This window comes from Oryctolagus cuniculus, chromosome 13 (assembly GCF_964237555.1).
Source record: "Oryctolagus cuniculus chromosome 13, mOryCun1.1, whole genome shotgun sequence".
NCBI lineage: Eukaryota > Metazoa > Chordata > Mammalia > Lagomorpha > Leporidae > Oryctolagus > Oryctolagus cuniculus.
Genome location: NC_091444.1, coordinates 18,360,038 through 18,375,875, shown reverse-complemented (window position 1 = coordinate 18,375,875; position 15,838 = coordinate 18,360,038). Strand labels below are relative to the sequence as shown.

At 47.1% G+C, this 15,838-nt stretch overlaps 1 protein-coding gene across 21 annotated transcripts in view; it reads right to left on the bottom strand.

Moving 5' to 3' along the window:
- Positions 1 to 15,838, bottom strand: part of PPP1R12B (protein phosphatase 1 regulatory subunit 12B) — a 215,740-nt gene that overhangs the window by 16,006 nt on the left and 183,896 nt on the right. For 13 of the 21 annotated variants that reach the window (XR_011381332.1, XM_008268574.4, XM_008268576.4 and 10 more), the window contains 5 exons: positions 11,373 to 11,389; positions 6,694 to 6,841; positions 4,966 to 5,070; positions 1,741 to 1,794; positions 471 to 521 (listed from right to left, as the gene is read on the bottom strand). Coding sequence is in view for 15 of the 21 variants with exons in the window: in XM_008268574.4 (XP_008266796.2) it covers positions 471 to 521; positions 1,741 to 1,794; positions 4,966 to 5,070; positions 6,694 to 6,841; positions 11,373 to 11,389 (375 nt within the window). In the remaining 6 variants the exon portion in view is untranslated. Of the gene's footprint in view, positions 1 to 470; positions 522 to 1,740; positions 1,795 to 4,965; positions 5,071 to 6,693; positions 6,842 to 11,372; positions 11,390 to 15,838 lie in introns of those variants that run through there. The other 8 variants (XR_011381333.1, XM_008268575.4, XM_051820463.2 and 5 more) reach the window with 4 other exon arrangements.

Sequence of the window (15,838 nt, the reverse complement as noted above, 5' to 3'; positions counted from 1 at the left end):
GCCATGAGCTTACTCCAGCGGGAGCGTGCCTAGCTCTCCTAAACACTGCAAAGGAAATGAACTGGGGCAGGAAATCAATATGTGAACAAATTTTTATTTTGCTGCAGAATGACTCAATCTGTGTTCCTTCCAGCCAAGGGCCGGGCGAGGGAGGAGCACCAGGCAGAGCAGCCTCCAGCCTTTCATCCAGCCTCATGGAGGTGAACCCACTGCTTGGAGAACCTTAGAAGTTCAATTCATTTTTGTCTCTAGCCTGTCCGAGGTCTCCCCTAAACCCAAGGCAGAATTTGTTCCTAGGAACCTTTGAGGTGGCTACAGTGGATACAGTATGAGCTATGAGAGCCTAAGAAACGGCTCAGGAGAGCGGCTCCCTCCTCTTCTTGAGAGAGCTAAGCTTGCAGCAGAACTGGGCCCGTCCTTGGCGGGCGTCCAGACGAGAGGCACAGCAAAAGAAGGAAACCCCCTCATACCTTCATCTCCTCTTCCATCTCCGACATTTTCCGCTCCAAGGCTCGCCTCTCCTGTTGAGAGACAACGAGACTGTTGAGGGCAGCTGAAATACTGCCTTCCAGGTTCCATGTGACCAGCAGCTTCCTGGTCAAAAGGTGTGAGCTACTGCGTCAGACAAGTCCTGGGGAGACAGGAGCATACGTGACCCTGCCGCTCCTGGGGTAGAGCTGCTTCAGTGAGCAGCCGCCTCATCTAAGTCTCCTGGCAAAAGGTCAGAAGGCGTAGGAAGAAGCAACTCACGTTAGGTGACCAGAGCGCAGCACTTAGAGTTAATCTCTGCAAGTGGAAGACTGCACAGAACTTCAGAGGACTGCAAGTGACCAGAACATTTGCTCTTTACTAACCAAGCATCATTATCTTCACTAGTGCTCCCCCTACATTTCTAGGAAATTGCTTCTCTCCTGATGGGGAACAGATGGTGAGGAGACAGCAATGGGCTACAAAGAAATGTCATCCTCCTGTAGTTTCTCCCCTTCCTCTCCATTCCTCTCTTCCAGCAGCTGACTTCCTTTAGCCAGAACCCAGTGAGGAGTCCTTGGTCAGATGAGACACCAAGGAGGTCTGGGTGCAGGCCAAGGGGATAAAACAGAACTCAGCTGCTTTCCTCATGAAGCAGACAATAGCAGGAGAGACGGGAGCGTGGACTATGCCTGGAGTCAAGTCAAAGCTAGGCTCATCAATAAATCGAATCAACTTTTCCCGATCCAGGAAGGTCAAATCCTAGAAAACCATTCTGAGTGCAGCTGGGAGGTCAGCAGCTGAGCCAGGAGTGGCCCCCTCAGCAGAGGGAGCCCAGGTTGTACCGGCTCCGGTTGCAAGTCCTCAGACCTAAGTCCAGGGCAGGGGTTCCTGCTGAAAGCTTCCTTTCTGTCCAAGGTGAGGGGAGGGCAGTGTCCTTAGGCCTGAGTGTGTGATGGCTCACAGGAAGCCAAAACGCGACACGGCCGTGTGCATGTGGGCAGTGCTGCCTACAGGCAGGACGAGGTATGAGACGGCCTGTTCAAGCGTCTTCCCGCCCTAACACTGGAGTACGTGGAAAGCACTAACTTTCCGAGGAAGCCAAAAGAACTAACAATCAGATTACTGCTCAGAGTCAGACAAAAAGAATTCAGCATCGAGCTGGGAGTGGAATGTGGCAGGACTCCCGCCTTCTGAAATGAGCTTTTTTCCGTTGGCATGCACTACAAAGTTAGAGAAAGAGATGAAATGGGACGAGAAACATGCACATACCCGCTTCTCCATCTCCAGCATGGAGGATCGGTCAGAGGTCTTCTCCTGCTTCTGCTGGGACAAACAGAAGGAAGACAGTCGTTACTGAGGTCGCTCAGTCGCCAGCAGACGGCGTGCCTCTGGGCTTTCATCATGGCTGGGATCCCCAGCAGACAGATCCTGAGAGACTGCTAAGCTGGACGTCATCGCCCCGGTGCAGCACCGCCCCCCACCCCCACCCGCCGGCGAGGGGTGGCAGTAGTAGTGATCCCTGAAACTTAAAATACTCCCAAGCACAAAGATATTACTCACATGCGTTCCCCCACCCCCGCCCTGCCCCCTTCAATGTCAACTGCCTTCTGGTACTACACTTCTCCCACCTCTTCTCTCGTATGAGTAATAGCACAACCCAGAGGACATAGAAATGGCTTTTCCTCTTTACAAGGCTGGGGACCCCTGAGCCTGAGTGTCTAAGCCCCACAGTACTCTTTTAAACGATCCCCGTTTCCCCCATTCTTCCTGTTTGGGGAACTGAGAACGTCTTCCGTCTAGAGCAGTGGGTAAGCTTCCACAGCTACTCAGGAACCCACTGGCAGCATCTGCCTTGCTTTGAACAGAGCACTTCCACTCTAATCCGTTTTATACCTTTCAGATAAGGTGAGATTTTACTTGAATAAAAGATTTAAAATATTTTAGATCACTTTTGACTTTCAATATAAAGTTTCAGAGAGATTAAGAAGATTTAGCCACCACAGCTAAAAGGCAGAATAACCTCAGATAATGACCTTGCCTTCAACAGCACAAAGGAAATGAACTCCTCAGCCCCTTTTGGTTTTAGCATAATTTTAGCATGACGGCACTGGGAGGACTTTGTGATCATTTTTGTTTGTGCCATGCACAGACAACATTTAAAAATACAGAAATCATGCTGGTCCTCTTGTGAAGGCTTAGTTTTTCCCTGAAACCAAGGACTCGGCAGAACTAACAGTGGAACTCGGAGTCCCGGCTCCTGCCCTGGGCCTTTGCCTTCTGCTTGCACCACGGTCACGGCAGTCTGCCTTTGCACGCATCCACCTGCAGCCGAAGGAAAAGGAAACTGCAGAAGGAGCCCTGGTGCTTGCTTACATTCTCCCAAGGCCCTCTCACCCGGGAAGCTGGGGAGGCACTGATGGGTCAGTACTTTCAGGGTCTCTATATACAAATAATTAGGCTTCTAGTTGTTTTAAATTTTAAGCCCCTTAGAGTTAAAAGGGAGGGCACTGTGTGACCCTGTGCTCATAGCCTGTACCCAAGTGTGCGAGGCTCACGGGCCCTCCCGCCACTGTCCTACCAAACAGCTCCATTTTTGGTAAACAGAGACTTGCTTTGTCTCACCACTGCCTCTTCTGAATTTCAGTAACTTTTTATTTGGCAAAACTAAGTATATTCTGACACACCCAGCAAAGCAGTTGGCTGGAGAGCAAGTGCTTTTCCCCAGCGACTGGGAAAGGCAGATTTTATCTTCCCTGCCTTCGGCACAGGTCAGTGTCAGCAGCTTGCTGGGCTGCTCGCTGTTACGAAGCACAGGTGCCGGCAAAACTGAGAACTCTAGAAGGTGGGAGAAATAAGCTAAGCAGAGGACGCAGTGGGGCAGGTGACGCTGGGTTCTTCACACGGCCGCTCCCTACTTTCCTACAAAATAACTCCGTATTAACCGAGCAGAACCAGCATACGGTCTGGATTTATTAACCAATACCCACGCTCGCCCTGCACAGGAGAGGAGTCAGCCCTGCACGTTTTCCAAGGGTCTGCTGTAAGATACTCTGCCTTTTGCCGGCTCAGGGACCCGGGGGTGAAAGGGGCGTCCCCTGCCTTGTGGCAGGGCTACAACTCTGCGGGTTTTCGCTCTTTCAGATTTGGAGATCTACTTTCCTTGTTCCACCAAATCCCTTTACCCTCAGTTGTTCTGTGTTGCAGTAGTGTCAAATCCCCTGTAAGAGCCACGTTTGGCTACACAGCCGAGCAGAGGGCATGCCTCTTCCACACTGACAGGCAGCTCCCGGGACAGATCATCCATCGGGGGCCTGGCCAATTCCTGCTCCAGAAAGTGGGGTGTCTTGGCTATCTTCCTGGGGTTCCATGCGGTTCCGCGGTGCTGTCTTCCATGTATGTGCTGGGACCCTCTTGCTCCTCCCATTCCAGAGGGGTGGCAGCAAGATGTTCACAGGATATTCTCTCTCTCTTTTTTTTTTTCTTTCTGCTCCAGACCTTTATTTACACACAGTTCATGTCCCATCTTCCCACGGAGCTACTACTCCACCTTCCGGGGCTCTGCCGGGGGTGGGGCCACAGGGTACTGAACTATCCTTGCCCTCGAAAGCCCCAAATATGATGCGTTAAAACCCCAGTGTCTTAGTCTTTGCTTTGGATTATATCATGTTGCTGGAAGGACCAGCCACCTCTGGTTTTCATTCCATGCCCTCCCGGTAAAGAGTCACGCAGTTGATCGTTCAGTCCCCTCCCCCTCCTCCCAAAAATCTCAGACCCCAGGCATTCCAGGAGAGCAATACCAACACAGTGCTTGCTTCTGCTGTCAGTTCCGGGCTTGTCTCTGGAGATGAGGTTTTCACCTCTGGAACCCTCCACAGCATCTCTAATTAAATAAGGCCTGGTGCTGCGAAGAAAGGGTTTACCCTCTCTTTCTGCCGTAAATGTTCCTTCCTCCTAGGGCAAGGGAGGGTGGTGGCTTGGAGAGACGACATATCCTCACAGGGTAGAATCTTCACTGTGGGAAATAACCCCAGGTTCCAGCATCACCCTTGTCCCTGATTTGCTGTGTGACCCAAGAAAACCACTTACTTGTCTGGGTCTAACTTGCTGCGTGGCCACACTAGGTCTGGAGGGTCTTGCTTGTCCCTCTCCAAGAGGTGACGTGCAGATCAACTAAACAAGACAGGAGACACCACCGAGGTCTGTCTGACTTTGTAGGGCTGGTCTATATTTTTCTACTAAGAAATGAGTCAGGGATGGTCTGCAGCATTAACTACTAGCATTCTGATCATCAGGAGTTGTTCACTGAGCCATCGGCTTTCAATTTTATGTTACAGACTGAATTCTACAATCAAATCAGAATCTCAGAGGCTTCTGTCACGGCCCTGAGGAGGCCGGATCGTGACTCTGTCTCGCTGCCCAGCCCTGGGACCCCCATCCAGTTTGCCTCCTTCTTAAATTCCTGCCTCCCCACCTTTGACTTCCTTCCTCCCTCACCTGGGCCATCTTCTCCAGCTTGGATTTTACATCTGCCAGTTCCAGCTGAGCCTCCTGGAGTTTCGTCTTCAGTTTTTGGTTTTCGGTCAGGGCACCCTCGTAGAGCTAGGGGAGGGCAGAGGAGAATCAGGTTGCCTACAGGGTGAGGCTCCCAGAGCTAGAAATCACACACATGAGAATGCCCAGGAGGTCTGGGGAGCAGAGTCCACTGCGCCAACTGGTCTCCTGCTTCTTGGACACGGTGAAGTCCAGGTGCTGACCACAGGAGAATGGTGCTCCCACTTCCATACTGCTAACCTCCGGGGGAAAATGGCCATTTCATTTTCTCCGATGGGGATTCGCAGTGCCTCAAAGTGTGGCTCTCCATACAAAAGAGAACTAATTTTTTGGAACTAGCCTAGGGTGTGTACCTTAGTCAAGTCCTGGTTAGCAAAACATTTTCTTTTTATTTTTAAAAAGATTTATTTATTTATTTATTTGAAAGTCAGCATTACACACAGAAAGAGAAGGAGAGGTGGGGGGGGGGGGGAGAAGTCTTCCATCCACTGGTTCACTCCCTAGTTGGCCAGAGCAGCACCAATCCGAAGCCAGGAGCCAGGAGATTCTTCTGGGTTTCCCAACCCTGTGCAGGGGCCAAAGGACTTGGGCCACCTTCTACTGCTTTCCCAGGCTATAGAAGAGAACTGGATTGGAAGTGGAGCAGCTGGGACTTGAACAAGCACCCATATGGGATGCTGCCACTGCAGGTGGTGGCTTTATCCTCTATGCCACAGCTCTGGCCCCAACAAACATTTTCTTAACAAAAGTATTTTTTCCTGGTATCTCAAGCATCTGAAAGGAAAGGTATTCACATGTACTCTGGAGCTAGGTACTCTTCTGCAAGAACCAAAGGAAACGAATTGTAAAGTGATTTAGGGGTTGGTGCTGTGGTGCAGTGGGTTAAAACCTGGGCCTGTAGCACTTGTATCCCAAAGAGGTGCTGGCTCGAGTCCTGGCTGCTTCACTTCTGATCCAGCTCTCTGCTAAAGAGCTGGGAAAGCAGCAGAGGACAGCCCAAGTCCTTGGGTCCTTGGGCCCCTGTACCCATGTGGGAGACTGGGAGGAAGCTCCTGGCTTTGGATCGGTTCAGCTCTGGCAGTTGCAGCCATTTGGGGAGTAAACCACTGGGTGGAAGACCTCCCTCTCTCTCTGTCTCTACCTCTCTCTGAAACTCTTTCAAATATATAAAATAAAACTTAAGAAAAAAAGCGATTTAAACCCTCTCCAAACCCAGATGATGATGATGATGATATATATAAATGATATGGTAATATATGACTTTTATTAACTCTAAAAAGTATTTAATTGATATTCACAGGACTTCATTAAAAGAACACACTTGCTAAAAAAACCAAACTGTCAATCAAATGACTCGTGGGCCCAAAACAGACAGCACTATAAGTTCAACCCTTTTTATAATTCTTAATTTCTTACTTTTTCCACATGCCCCTAAGTTGGAGGATTCCAGGCACATATTTATGGAATGAGACAACGTGCAGTGGGGTCTCTGTTTAGCTGTTTTGCCTCTGGAGAGGTGAAGTCAATGAAGAAGGCTGCAAGGAGTCCACTGTTACTTAAGAGACTTTCTCCTGCTGATTCAGAACTACGCTCATTTTTTCTCACTGGGGAAAAGGCCGAGAGGTTTATATGCTGTACTCTAGGAACAGGAAGACTGAAGAAAGACCCTACTTTTTTATAGTCCCTGTTGCTGTCCTCTTCCACACGGCTGGTGAGGGTGGCTAGACGGGCCTCCCGGGCCTCCCGTCGCGCTCTGGCTGAGGCCCGGTCACCATATGAATCGCTGGCTGTAGGGTTACTACTACCTCCAGATTCCAACCTGTGGGAGATAATGTTAAAGGCAGAAATTGGTTTTGAGAACATGGCAGTGGGGGGAAGGTGATACTTACGGGCAGTCCGTGCCTTTTCTAAGAAGTGTTTGCGAGCCCTGGACAGAAACAATGCACAACATTCCTTCTTCCACTTTCTCAGCCAGCATTGTGGGATCTCTGGCTACACTGCACACACTGAGAGGCAGGTTGTCATTTGCCAAGAATGGAGTTTACATGAAAAACTGGTGGTTTGGACTCATGTGCTGACTTAAATCTTAGTGCTTTTCAAATTAGTTTGGGGTTGAGCAGCTTCCCTCCAGACTGTGCTTTTAAAAGCAAAAGTTTCCTGGACCTCAATGGCTCTGGGGAAATGACTACAATGAACTGCTAATCAATCAGAAACATGTGGCCTTGCGGATCTGAGCTGGAGGTTGAATGGAGGGTGGAATGACAACCAAGTCTGGGTATGGATGGCTTTTCAGTGTACTACAGGCTTGCTGAGATTGCAAACATCTCAGGAGTACCACTACAATGCCACCAGCTGGCTTCCTACCCTCTTACCCATATTCCATATCAAGACACAGGCCTGTGATCAAGATTTCTACATCTTCTAGCATCTTTGAGCTCTTAGAGCGGCAGGCGGTTTTATTTACAGCACTGGTAAGCTCGATGATGACCTGTGTCAGTGTACAACTACCATCTTGATCTGAACACTGGTCTCCAGACTAGAAAGCATAAAGCTGCTAGGGTTAGGCCAACGGAGTCCTCCGTCCTCCATCCTCCAGCTGAGATGTCTGAGTCACAGCTGTGGAACTTGCACCTCTTGTCCTGTCCTGTGACAGCTACTGCCCAGGCTGCGGCGTGGGGGGTGGGGGAGCTGCACAGCAGCAGGAGAGGTCGAGGAGTACTAAGGATGACATACGGGGGGAGGCAGAGCAAGGAACTCCCGAGGAATGTCCACTTTCTCCTAGAGATGCTACACCCCGCGTTCTTCGCAACACTCTTCTTTTGTTTTTTGCTGAATTTCTTTATTGACTTTCCAGATTATAAAAGCAATATATGCTTATAAAAGAAATTCAGCAATATATAAGTGTCTAAATCAGAAAGTGAGAGTTGGGGCCGGTGCGGGTAAAGCTGCCACTTGCAGTGCCGGCATCCCATATGGGCTTGGGTTCAAGTCCTGGCTGCTCCACTTCCGATCCAGCTCTCTGCTATGGCCTGGGAAAGCAGTGGAAGATGGCCCAAGTCTTTGGGCCCTTGCACCCACATGAAGACCTGGAAGAAGCTCCTGGCTCCTGGCTTTGGATTGGCTCAGCTCCAGCCATTGTGGCCATTTGGGGAGTGAACCAGCGGATGGAAGACCTCTTTCTCTCTCTGCCTCTGCCTCTCTGTTACTCTGCCTTTCAAATAAATAAATCAATTGAAAAAAAAGAAGAAGAAAAAAGAAAGTGAGAGTCATTCCATAATCCTGCCCAAGAAACAACCTCTGTAAACAGTTTATATTCTTACAGGATGTCAAATACATATTAAAATATATGTATCTATAAATAAAATTATATAATCAATATAGTGTTTAACTGTTCTTCTTCCCTATGCATTTCACTATGATTGTGAGCATTGTATCATTTAAGTAAAAATAAATTTGCTTCATTAAAGAAAATGCACAGCCTTCCAGCGTATGGTCATATAATTTAATCATCCACTGATACACATTGTTTTGAATTTTTTAGCTATCATAAACACACTGCCTATAAACCTTACTGCGTTTCTTCAACTGCTTTCTGATGACAAATGTCACAAGTGTAACTGTTTAGTCAAGAAATAAGTATATTTTAAATGCTGAAATGTGTATTGCCATACTACCCTCTAGAAATGCTTCATTCTTTCCAACCCAATTGTAGAAATATAGTATCTTATTGCAGTTTACTATTTTAAAATCATCACAGAGGTTCAATGTCTTTGGTTATTTATCTTCCTTTGTTTCTGAACTGCTTAATCATAGCCTTTGCCCAGTATAGTAATCATTTTTTTCTTGTTATTTTTGGAGAGCTTTCTACATAGCAGGCTTTTAGAATTATCTGAAACTGGCTGCAAATATTTTTCTTCTTTGCTTTTTGTCTGTTTTTAGTTCCTTTTACTAATAAAGATTTTAAATTTTTTAACATTAAATTTGACAATTTTTACCTAGATAGTTTCATCCATGGAAAGATCTTCCCTATGTCAAGACTGTAAACTACTTCCTACTACTTTTGTGGTAAAGCCCTTTTCTTTTAAAAATAGTAATCCATCTGAAGTCTCTTTTTGTTTTTATTTTATTTTTTGATATGGCTTGAGGAAGGGATATATTTTCTCAAATATACAGTCAATTGTGCCAGTGATCATTTACTGAGTGATTCTGACGCCACCTTCTAAACAGGACTTAGTAGAGATATGGATTTTATTTCAGTTATCCATTTATTTAAATATTTTATTTATTTGAAAGAGTTACAGAGAGAGAAGGGGAGGGAGAGGAGGAGCGAGGGAGGGAAGGAGGGGGAGGGGGAGGGGAGGGGAGGGAGAGGGAGAGAGGGACAGAGAGAGAGAGAGATCTTCCATCTGCTCATTTACTCCCCAGATGGCTGCAATGGCTAGGGCTGGGCCAGGCCAAAGCCAGGAGCTTCCTCTGGGTCTCCCACATGAGTAGCAGGGGCTCAAACACTTGGGCCATCTTTTGCTTCTTACCTCCAGGCCATCTGCCAGGGAGCTGGATCAGAAGTGGGGCAGCCGGAGCTTGAAGCATGCTCATGTGGGGTGTTGGCATTGCAGGTAGCAGCTTCACCTGCTGCACCACAACAATGGCCCCTATTCTTTATTCCTGATAGAGCACCTCACTGCTGGGATCACTAGAGTTTTATAATGCAGTTTGGTGTTTATAGGGGAAGTCTTTCACAAATGGCCATTATAACTTAACATAAAATTAACAATAGCAAAATATCATTCTCTGCCAATTTTGCAAAACTTTGTTAGGTTAGAAGTAAATAATTTGGGGCCGGCACTGTGGTGTAGCTGCCGTCTGTGGCGCTGCTCCACTTTCAATCCAGCTCGCTGCTAATGCATCTAGGAAAGCAGTGGAAGGTGGCTCCCTGCACTCCCATGGGAGAGCTGGAAGACGCTCCTGGATCCTGGCTTCAGATTGGCCCAGCTCCAGCAGTTGCAGCCATCTGGGGGGTGAACCAGAGGATGGAAGACCTCTCTTTCTCTGTAACTCTGCCTTACAAATAAATAAATCTTTTTTTTTTAAAGAAGTAAATAATTTGGGGCCAGCGCCATGGCACAGTAGGGTTAATCCTCTGCCTGTGGTGTTGGCATCCCATATGGACTCCAGTTCTAGTCCCGGCTGCCCCTCTTCCAATCCAGCTCTCTGCTGTGGCCTGGGAAAGCAGTAGAAGATGGCCCAAGTCCTTGGGCCCCTGTACCCACATGGGAGACCAGGAAGAAGCATCTAGCTCCTGGCTTCAGAATGGCGCAGCTCCGGCCTTTGCGGCCATCTGGAGAGTCAACGAACAGAAGGAAGACCTCTCTGTCTCTCGCTCTGTCTGTAACTCTACCTCTCAAATAAACAAATAAAATTCTTAAAAAAAAAAAAAGAAGAAGTAAATAATTTATCCTTAGCTGGTGCCTAGTGAGAGGACAAGCAGAGGAAGAATATACACACGGCTTAGAATATATTAGTAAGGCAGAACCAGCTCCAATACCAAATTATGAGGGCACTCATTTGTCCTATCCTATCCCATAACTAACTCTTCCCCCATCTTGTCTTAATTTTTCCAGCAGAGGAGCAATGAAAAAGAAGAGATTCAACCTTCTGGATCCATAGTTTCCATTATCTTAAAATTTATTTTCTTCTTCAGGAAGATTGGTTCTGTACCCATACATACTAGGTGAAAAATTACAGAAGGTCATCTGCCAGACTAAATCCTTTATAAATTTTTCTACAGTTGCAAAACAGGTCTTTAGTTCATCCGTAAAACTGTTCCTGAGCACCCTCTAGGTACAAGGTGCAGTGTTGGGCCTGCTATTAAATGACAGTACTGAACCTCAATCGCAATTCCGGCTTCTGCTCTGCAACGAAGCCTTCCCTGACCCAGCGGATGAGGCTAGCCTTTCCTCTGTGCTCCTGCTCCTGTCCACGCTCTGACCAGCACTTGCTGCATTCTGCTGAGATGCTTTGTCTCTCCAGCGGTTTGCAAGCTAACTGCAGATGAGGGCAATGTCATATTCATGCTGTTTTCCTAGGACTTGGCCTGGTACACTGGTGCTTTAGGAAACACACAAAAAATGGCAAGAAGAGGATCTGGAGGCAGGAAGGTGAGTGGAAAAGCTATTCCACTCCTTTGGGCAGGAGATAATAAAAGTCTGAATTATTGTCTGGCGGTGGAAATGAAAAGGAAGCAGAGGACGTGAGGAACATTACTAAACTATTACATAAAGCTAAATTGAATTAGACATGCATTCCTTCACAACTACTAAGCATGCATACGAAACAGAGTGAGGTCTTACCTAGAAAGTCTTTCATGCTAGAGAGAGGAGACAAAAACAAAAAAAAAGAAAGAAAAGAAAACAGCATTAGAAAAGGACTCATTTTTATCATTTCAATTTATAAACACATTTTTCAAATCAGATGTCTCAACTTCATAGCTGGAGTCAGGGGATGCAATTTAAGAAAATAATTCAGCTGACTGCACAAAAGGCTCTTTAGCTCCAGCTCATACTTGTTTGTATTCCATGATTCACTACATCTGAGGTTGCAGGGACAGAATCTTTTAAAACTGGAAGCTAGAAAAAAACGTAAAACGATAAAAAACTGCCTTCTGGCCCCTGCTGGCCAGCCAACCTTGTGTTCTAGGAGTGACATCACTGACAGTCTGTGGGACACTTCTCTAAATCTCAACATTTGTTTAATTAATTTTCTTCAGTTTACAAACCCGCAAGCCTTCCCAGAGCAAATACTTTAATTTATAAATATTGAAACACAGGCTAGTTCCTGGCTTTCTCAGAGGTCTCTGTGAGAATAAAAGGAGGGGGTTGAGGATGAGGAGAAAGTCCCCTCCTAGCCTCTAGCATGCTGGTAACACATGGAGAAGAGTAAGAAGGAAAGCATTTTATAGATGCAAACAGCAAGTTTAAACACTGTAAATGAACACAACAACAACAAAAAGCAGTCTGTGTTTTACACTTTTTTTTTTCCATAAATAACCTTTACCTTCCTATCTCTTTGCTTTTTAAAAAAGAACTCAAGCAAATAACTCCAGTTGATTCGAGTGTATTTACTTTTTTCTTCTTCGAGGTGTTAACAAACAACAAAATCCTCAAGGACATTCAAAAGAAAGAAGACAAGAAACAAGGTCCATAATCCACCAAATGAGTAGCGAAGCCTGAACCACCAGGAGTTACCGGCACTGCTTTGTAAGGCATTAAGGAGTCACTAGAGGCCACTGCTTTGTCAACCAGCACAGCGTGACAGAGTGTGCGTGCAGGGACTAGGTGGGGTGAACTCGCTGAAAGGAGGCTTCCCCGACAGAATCCCATGCACAGACTTAGAGCGTATACCTTCTCAAGTGAATGCCAATTCTGCAGATTCTCTTTCGACTGGGTCTAGAGTGGCCTTCCTATAACGTGTTTTTAAATGTTCCTGGGTGGGTGGGGTGTCATGGCACTGAGGTACAGCAGGTTAAGCCACTGCTGGTGACACCAGCATCCCAACTTGGAGCACCGGTTTGAGTCCCAGATGCTCCCCTTCAGATATAGTTCCCTGCGAATGCCCCTGGGAAGGCAGCAGAAGATGGCCCAAGTATTTGGGCTCCTGCCACCCATGTGGGTGACCTAGATGGAGTTCCAGGCATCTGGCTTCAGCCTGGCTCAGCTCTGGCTACTGCAGGTATTGGGAATGAATCAGGGGATGGAAGATCCTTCCCCTCCCCCCGTCACTCTTCCTGTTGAATAAATAAACAAATATTTAAAAAGAAATAAGTTTCCTAGGTGATTCTGTTGTGCTGCTCTGGTTGAGCAGCACTGGAGAAAACACAGGCCTTTAATTTGGAGGTATGCCCCATTGGAATGGGGGAGTCATCAAGAAAAGTGTATCTTTAGCATTCTCCTACACTTGAAGTCCTTTGAGAATCCTGAAACTTGGAAATCTAGAATTCAGGAAAATTCCTGGCATTTTTTCCCACACGTGTACCTTTAGACCTGATTTTCTTTTTCTTTCTTTTTAAAGATTTATTTATTTATTTGAAAGTCAGAGTTACACAGAGAGAAGAGAGGCAGAGAGAGAGGGGTCTTCCATCCATTGGCTCACTCTCCAATTGGCCACAACAGGCCCCTATACCTGATTTTCAATGAGAGTTATATCCCAACTGTTAATGACTGTTTTATCAACATTACCTAAAGACTTATTTCTCTTTACGTGCAGCCTTTTGTCAAGCAAAGTCAAAATTTTAATCATTTCTCAAGAATTACTCATGGGGTCTGGTGCTGTGGCGTAGCTGGTAAAGCTGCCACCTGCAATGCTGGCATTCCATATGGACACTGGTTTGAGTCTGGGCTACTCCATTTTTGATCCAGCTCTCTGCTAAGGCCTGGGAAAGCAGTGGAAGATGGCCCAAGTCCTTGGGCCCCTGCACCCATGTGGGAGACCAGGAAGAAGCTCCTGGCTCCTGGCTTCAGATTGGCACAGCTCCAGCTGTTGTGGCCATTTGGGGAGTGAACCAGCGGATGGAACACTTCCTTCTCTCTCTCTCTGCTTCTGCTTTTCAAATAAATAAATATAGCTTTAAAAAAGTAATAAAAATAAAAAAACCAAATCCTACCACCTTTGCCAAAAATTACTTAGTATGTATGCATATCTATATTTACTTACATATAAATGTTCAAGAACATGTGAAGCTGAGCTATGTGCACTCACTGGCTTTGTACTATGATCAGACTCTCAGCATTTGTGAATTCAAATTCACAGCCCAGGAAAAGTATAAATTGTGGCACACCAGATACTTGCGAGTGATTGAGAATGAGTTCCATAATGCCAAGAGCCTATGGTATGTAAGAGCCCACATGTGCCAAGCCCTGTAGGGAGGCACTGAGGGAGAAACAGAATGGATTCAGGAGAGCACCGTGCACACAAGGGACAGTGCTCCCGGGAAGCAAGGCAGGGAAAGCACATGAATAAGCGGAAACAGCAGCTGTAACCCGCGGGCCCCACCAAGAGGAGAAAATATTAATACACACACACACACACGCAGGCCCCACCAAGAGGAGAAAATGTTAATATACACACATACGCAGGCCCCACCAAGAGGAGAAAATGTTAATACACACACACACACACTTTTAAAAATATCTACCTAAAATATCTACCTATCCATCTATTTATTTGAAAGACAATGAGACAGAGAGAGAGAGACAGAGACAGAGAGAGAGAGAGATCATCCATTCACTGATTCACTCCCCAAGTGGCCACAACGGCTGGGGCTGGTCCAGGCCGAAGCCAGGAATCCAGAACTTCATCTGGGTCTCCCACAGAGGTAGCAGGAGCCCAGGTACTTGGACCATCTTCTGCTGCCTTCCTAGGCACATAAGCAGGGAGCTGGAGCAGAAGGAGAGCAGTCAGGAGTCCACTAGCACTCTGATAACAGATTAGCTTGCTCCACACCAGCCCCACACATACACCTATTTTTAAAACCAATTGCTTTTGAGGATTCCCTAAAATTCCCTTATCTGAGACTCTTCTACTATCCTAGTCCCAGTTATATCCTTAGGACCTCACGGCCAAACAGGTGCTCAATGAACACTCATGGGATGGAACTGCTTTGTTTCTGAGGGCTGTGAGGCCTTGGCTATACCCGAGTGCTAATTTCCACTCTGACGTCTTCGAGCCCTGAGACCTCAGGAAGTCCCATTTCCTCTAAAGGTGAGAACTAACGGTGATAATTATAATTAAGTAAACTCTAAACATGTTAGCGCCCCCCTCCTACCTCTCAAAAGTCAGCCCCTGTGACTGCTCTTTCCTCTTTCACTTATTTTGTAATGAGAATACTATATTGACTGTTAAGACTGATTTGAGAAGCAAGTTAACTTAGAGCTTTTTTTTTTTTTTTTTTTTTTTTGACAGGCAGAGTGGACAGTGAGAGAGAGAGACAGAGAGAAAGGTCTTCCTTTGCCGTTGGTTCACCCTCCAATGGCCGCCGCGGCCGGCGCGCTGCGGCCGGCGCACCGCGCTGATCCGATGGCAGGAGCCAGGAGCCAGGTGCTTTTCCTGGTCTCCCATGGGGTGCAGGGCCCAAGCACCTAGGCCATCCTCCACTGCACTCCCTGGCCACAGCAGAGGGCTGGCCTGGAAGAGGGGCAACCGGGACAGAATCCGGCGCCCCGACCGGGACTAGAACCCGGTGTGCCGGCGCCGCTAGGCGGAGGATTAGCCTAGTGAGCCGCGGCGCCGGCCTAACTTAGAGCTTTTGATGCAAGGAGCTGAGCTGGCATGTAACCAAATGAAATGATAGTTTAGGAGACCATTTAGTCTCTCTAGCTTCCTGTGGCCAGAGCAGCCTCAGCCTATACTGCCCACATGGGAGAACCATTCTTGACAGTCTCTCCAGGGATGGACATTCCACGTTCCTCTTTGGAATAGAAAAGTGACACAGTGATAATCAAACTAGCCTGCTATGTGCCTTCTTTCCTATGATTTTACTAAGCAATAAGCCAATTTCTACCTAGGCTGAGGACCGACTGACTTTCTCACAATTAAATCATACTTATTTGTTGACTTTGGTTTTCCTGCAATGTGTGATTTCACTTGTAAGTATTTGGGAGACTGCGCCGTGGCTCACTTGGTTAATCCTCTGCCTGCGGTGCAGGCAATCCCATAAGGGCGCCAGGTTCTAGCCCTTGTTGCTCCTCTTCCAGTCCAGCTCTCTGCTGTGGCCTGGAAAGGCAGTGGAGGAAGGCCCAAATGCTTGGGCCCCTGCACCTCC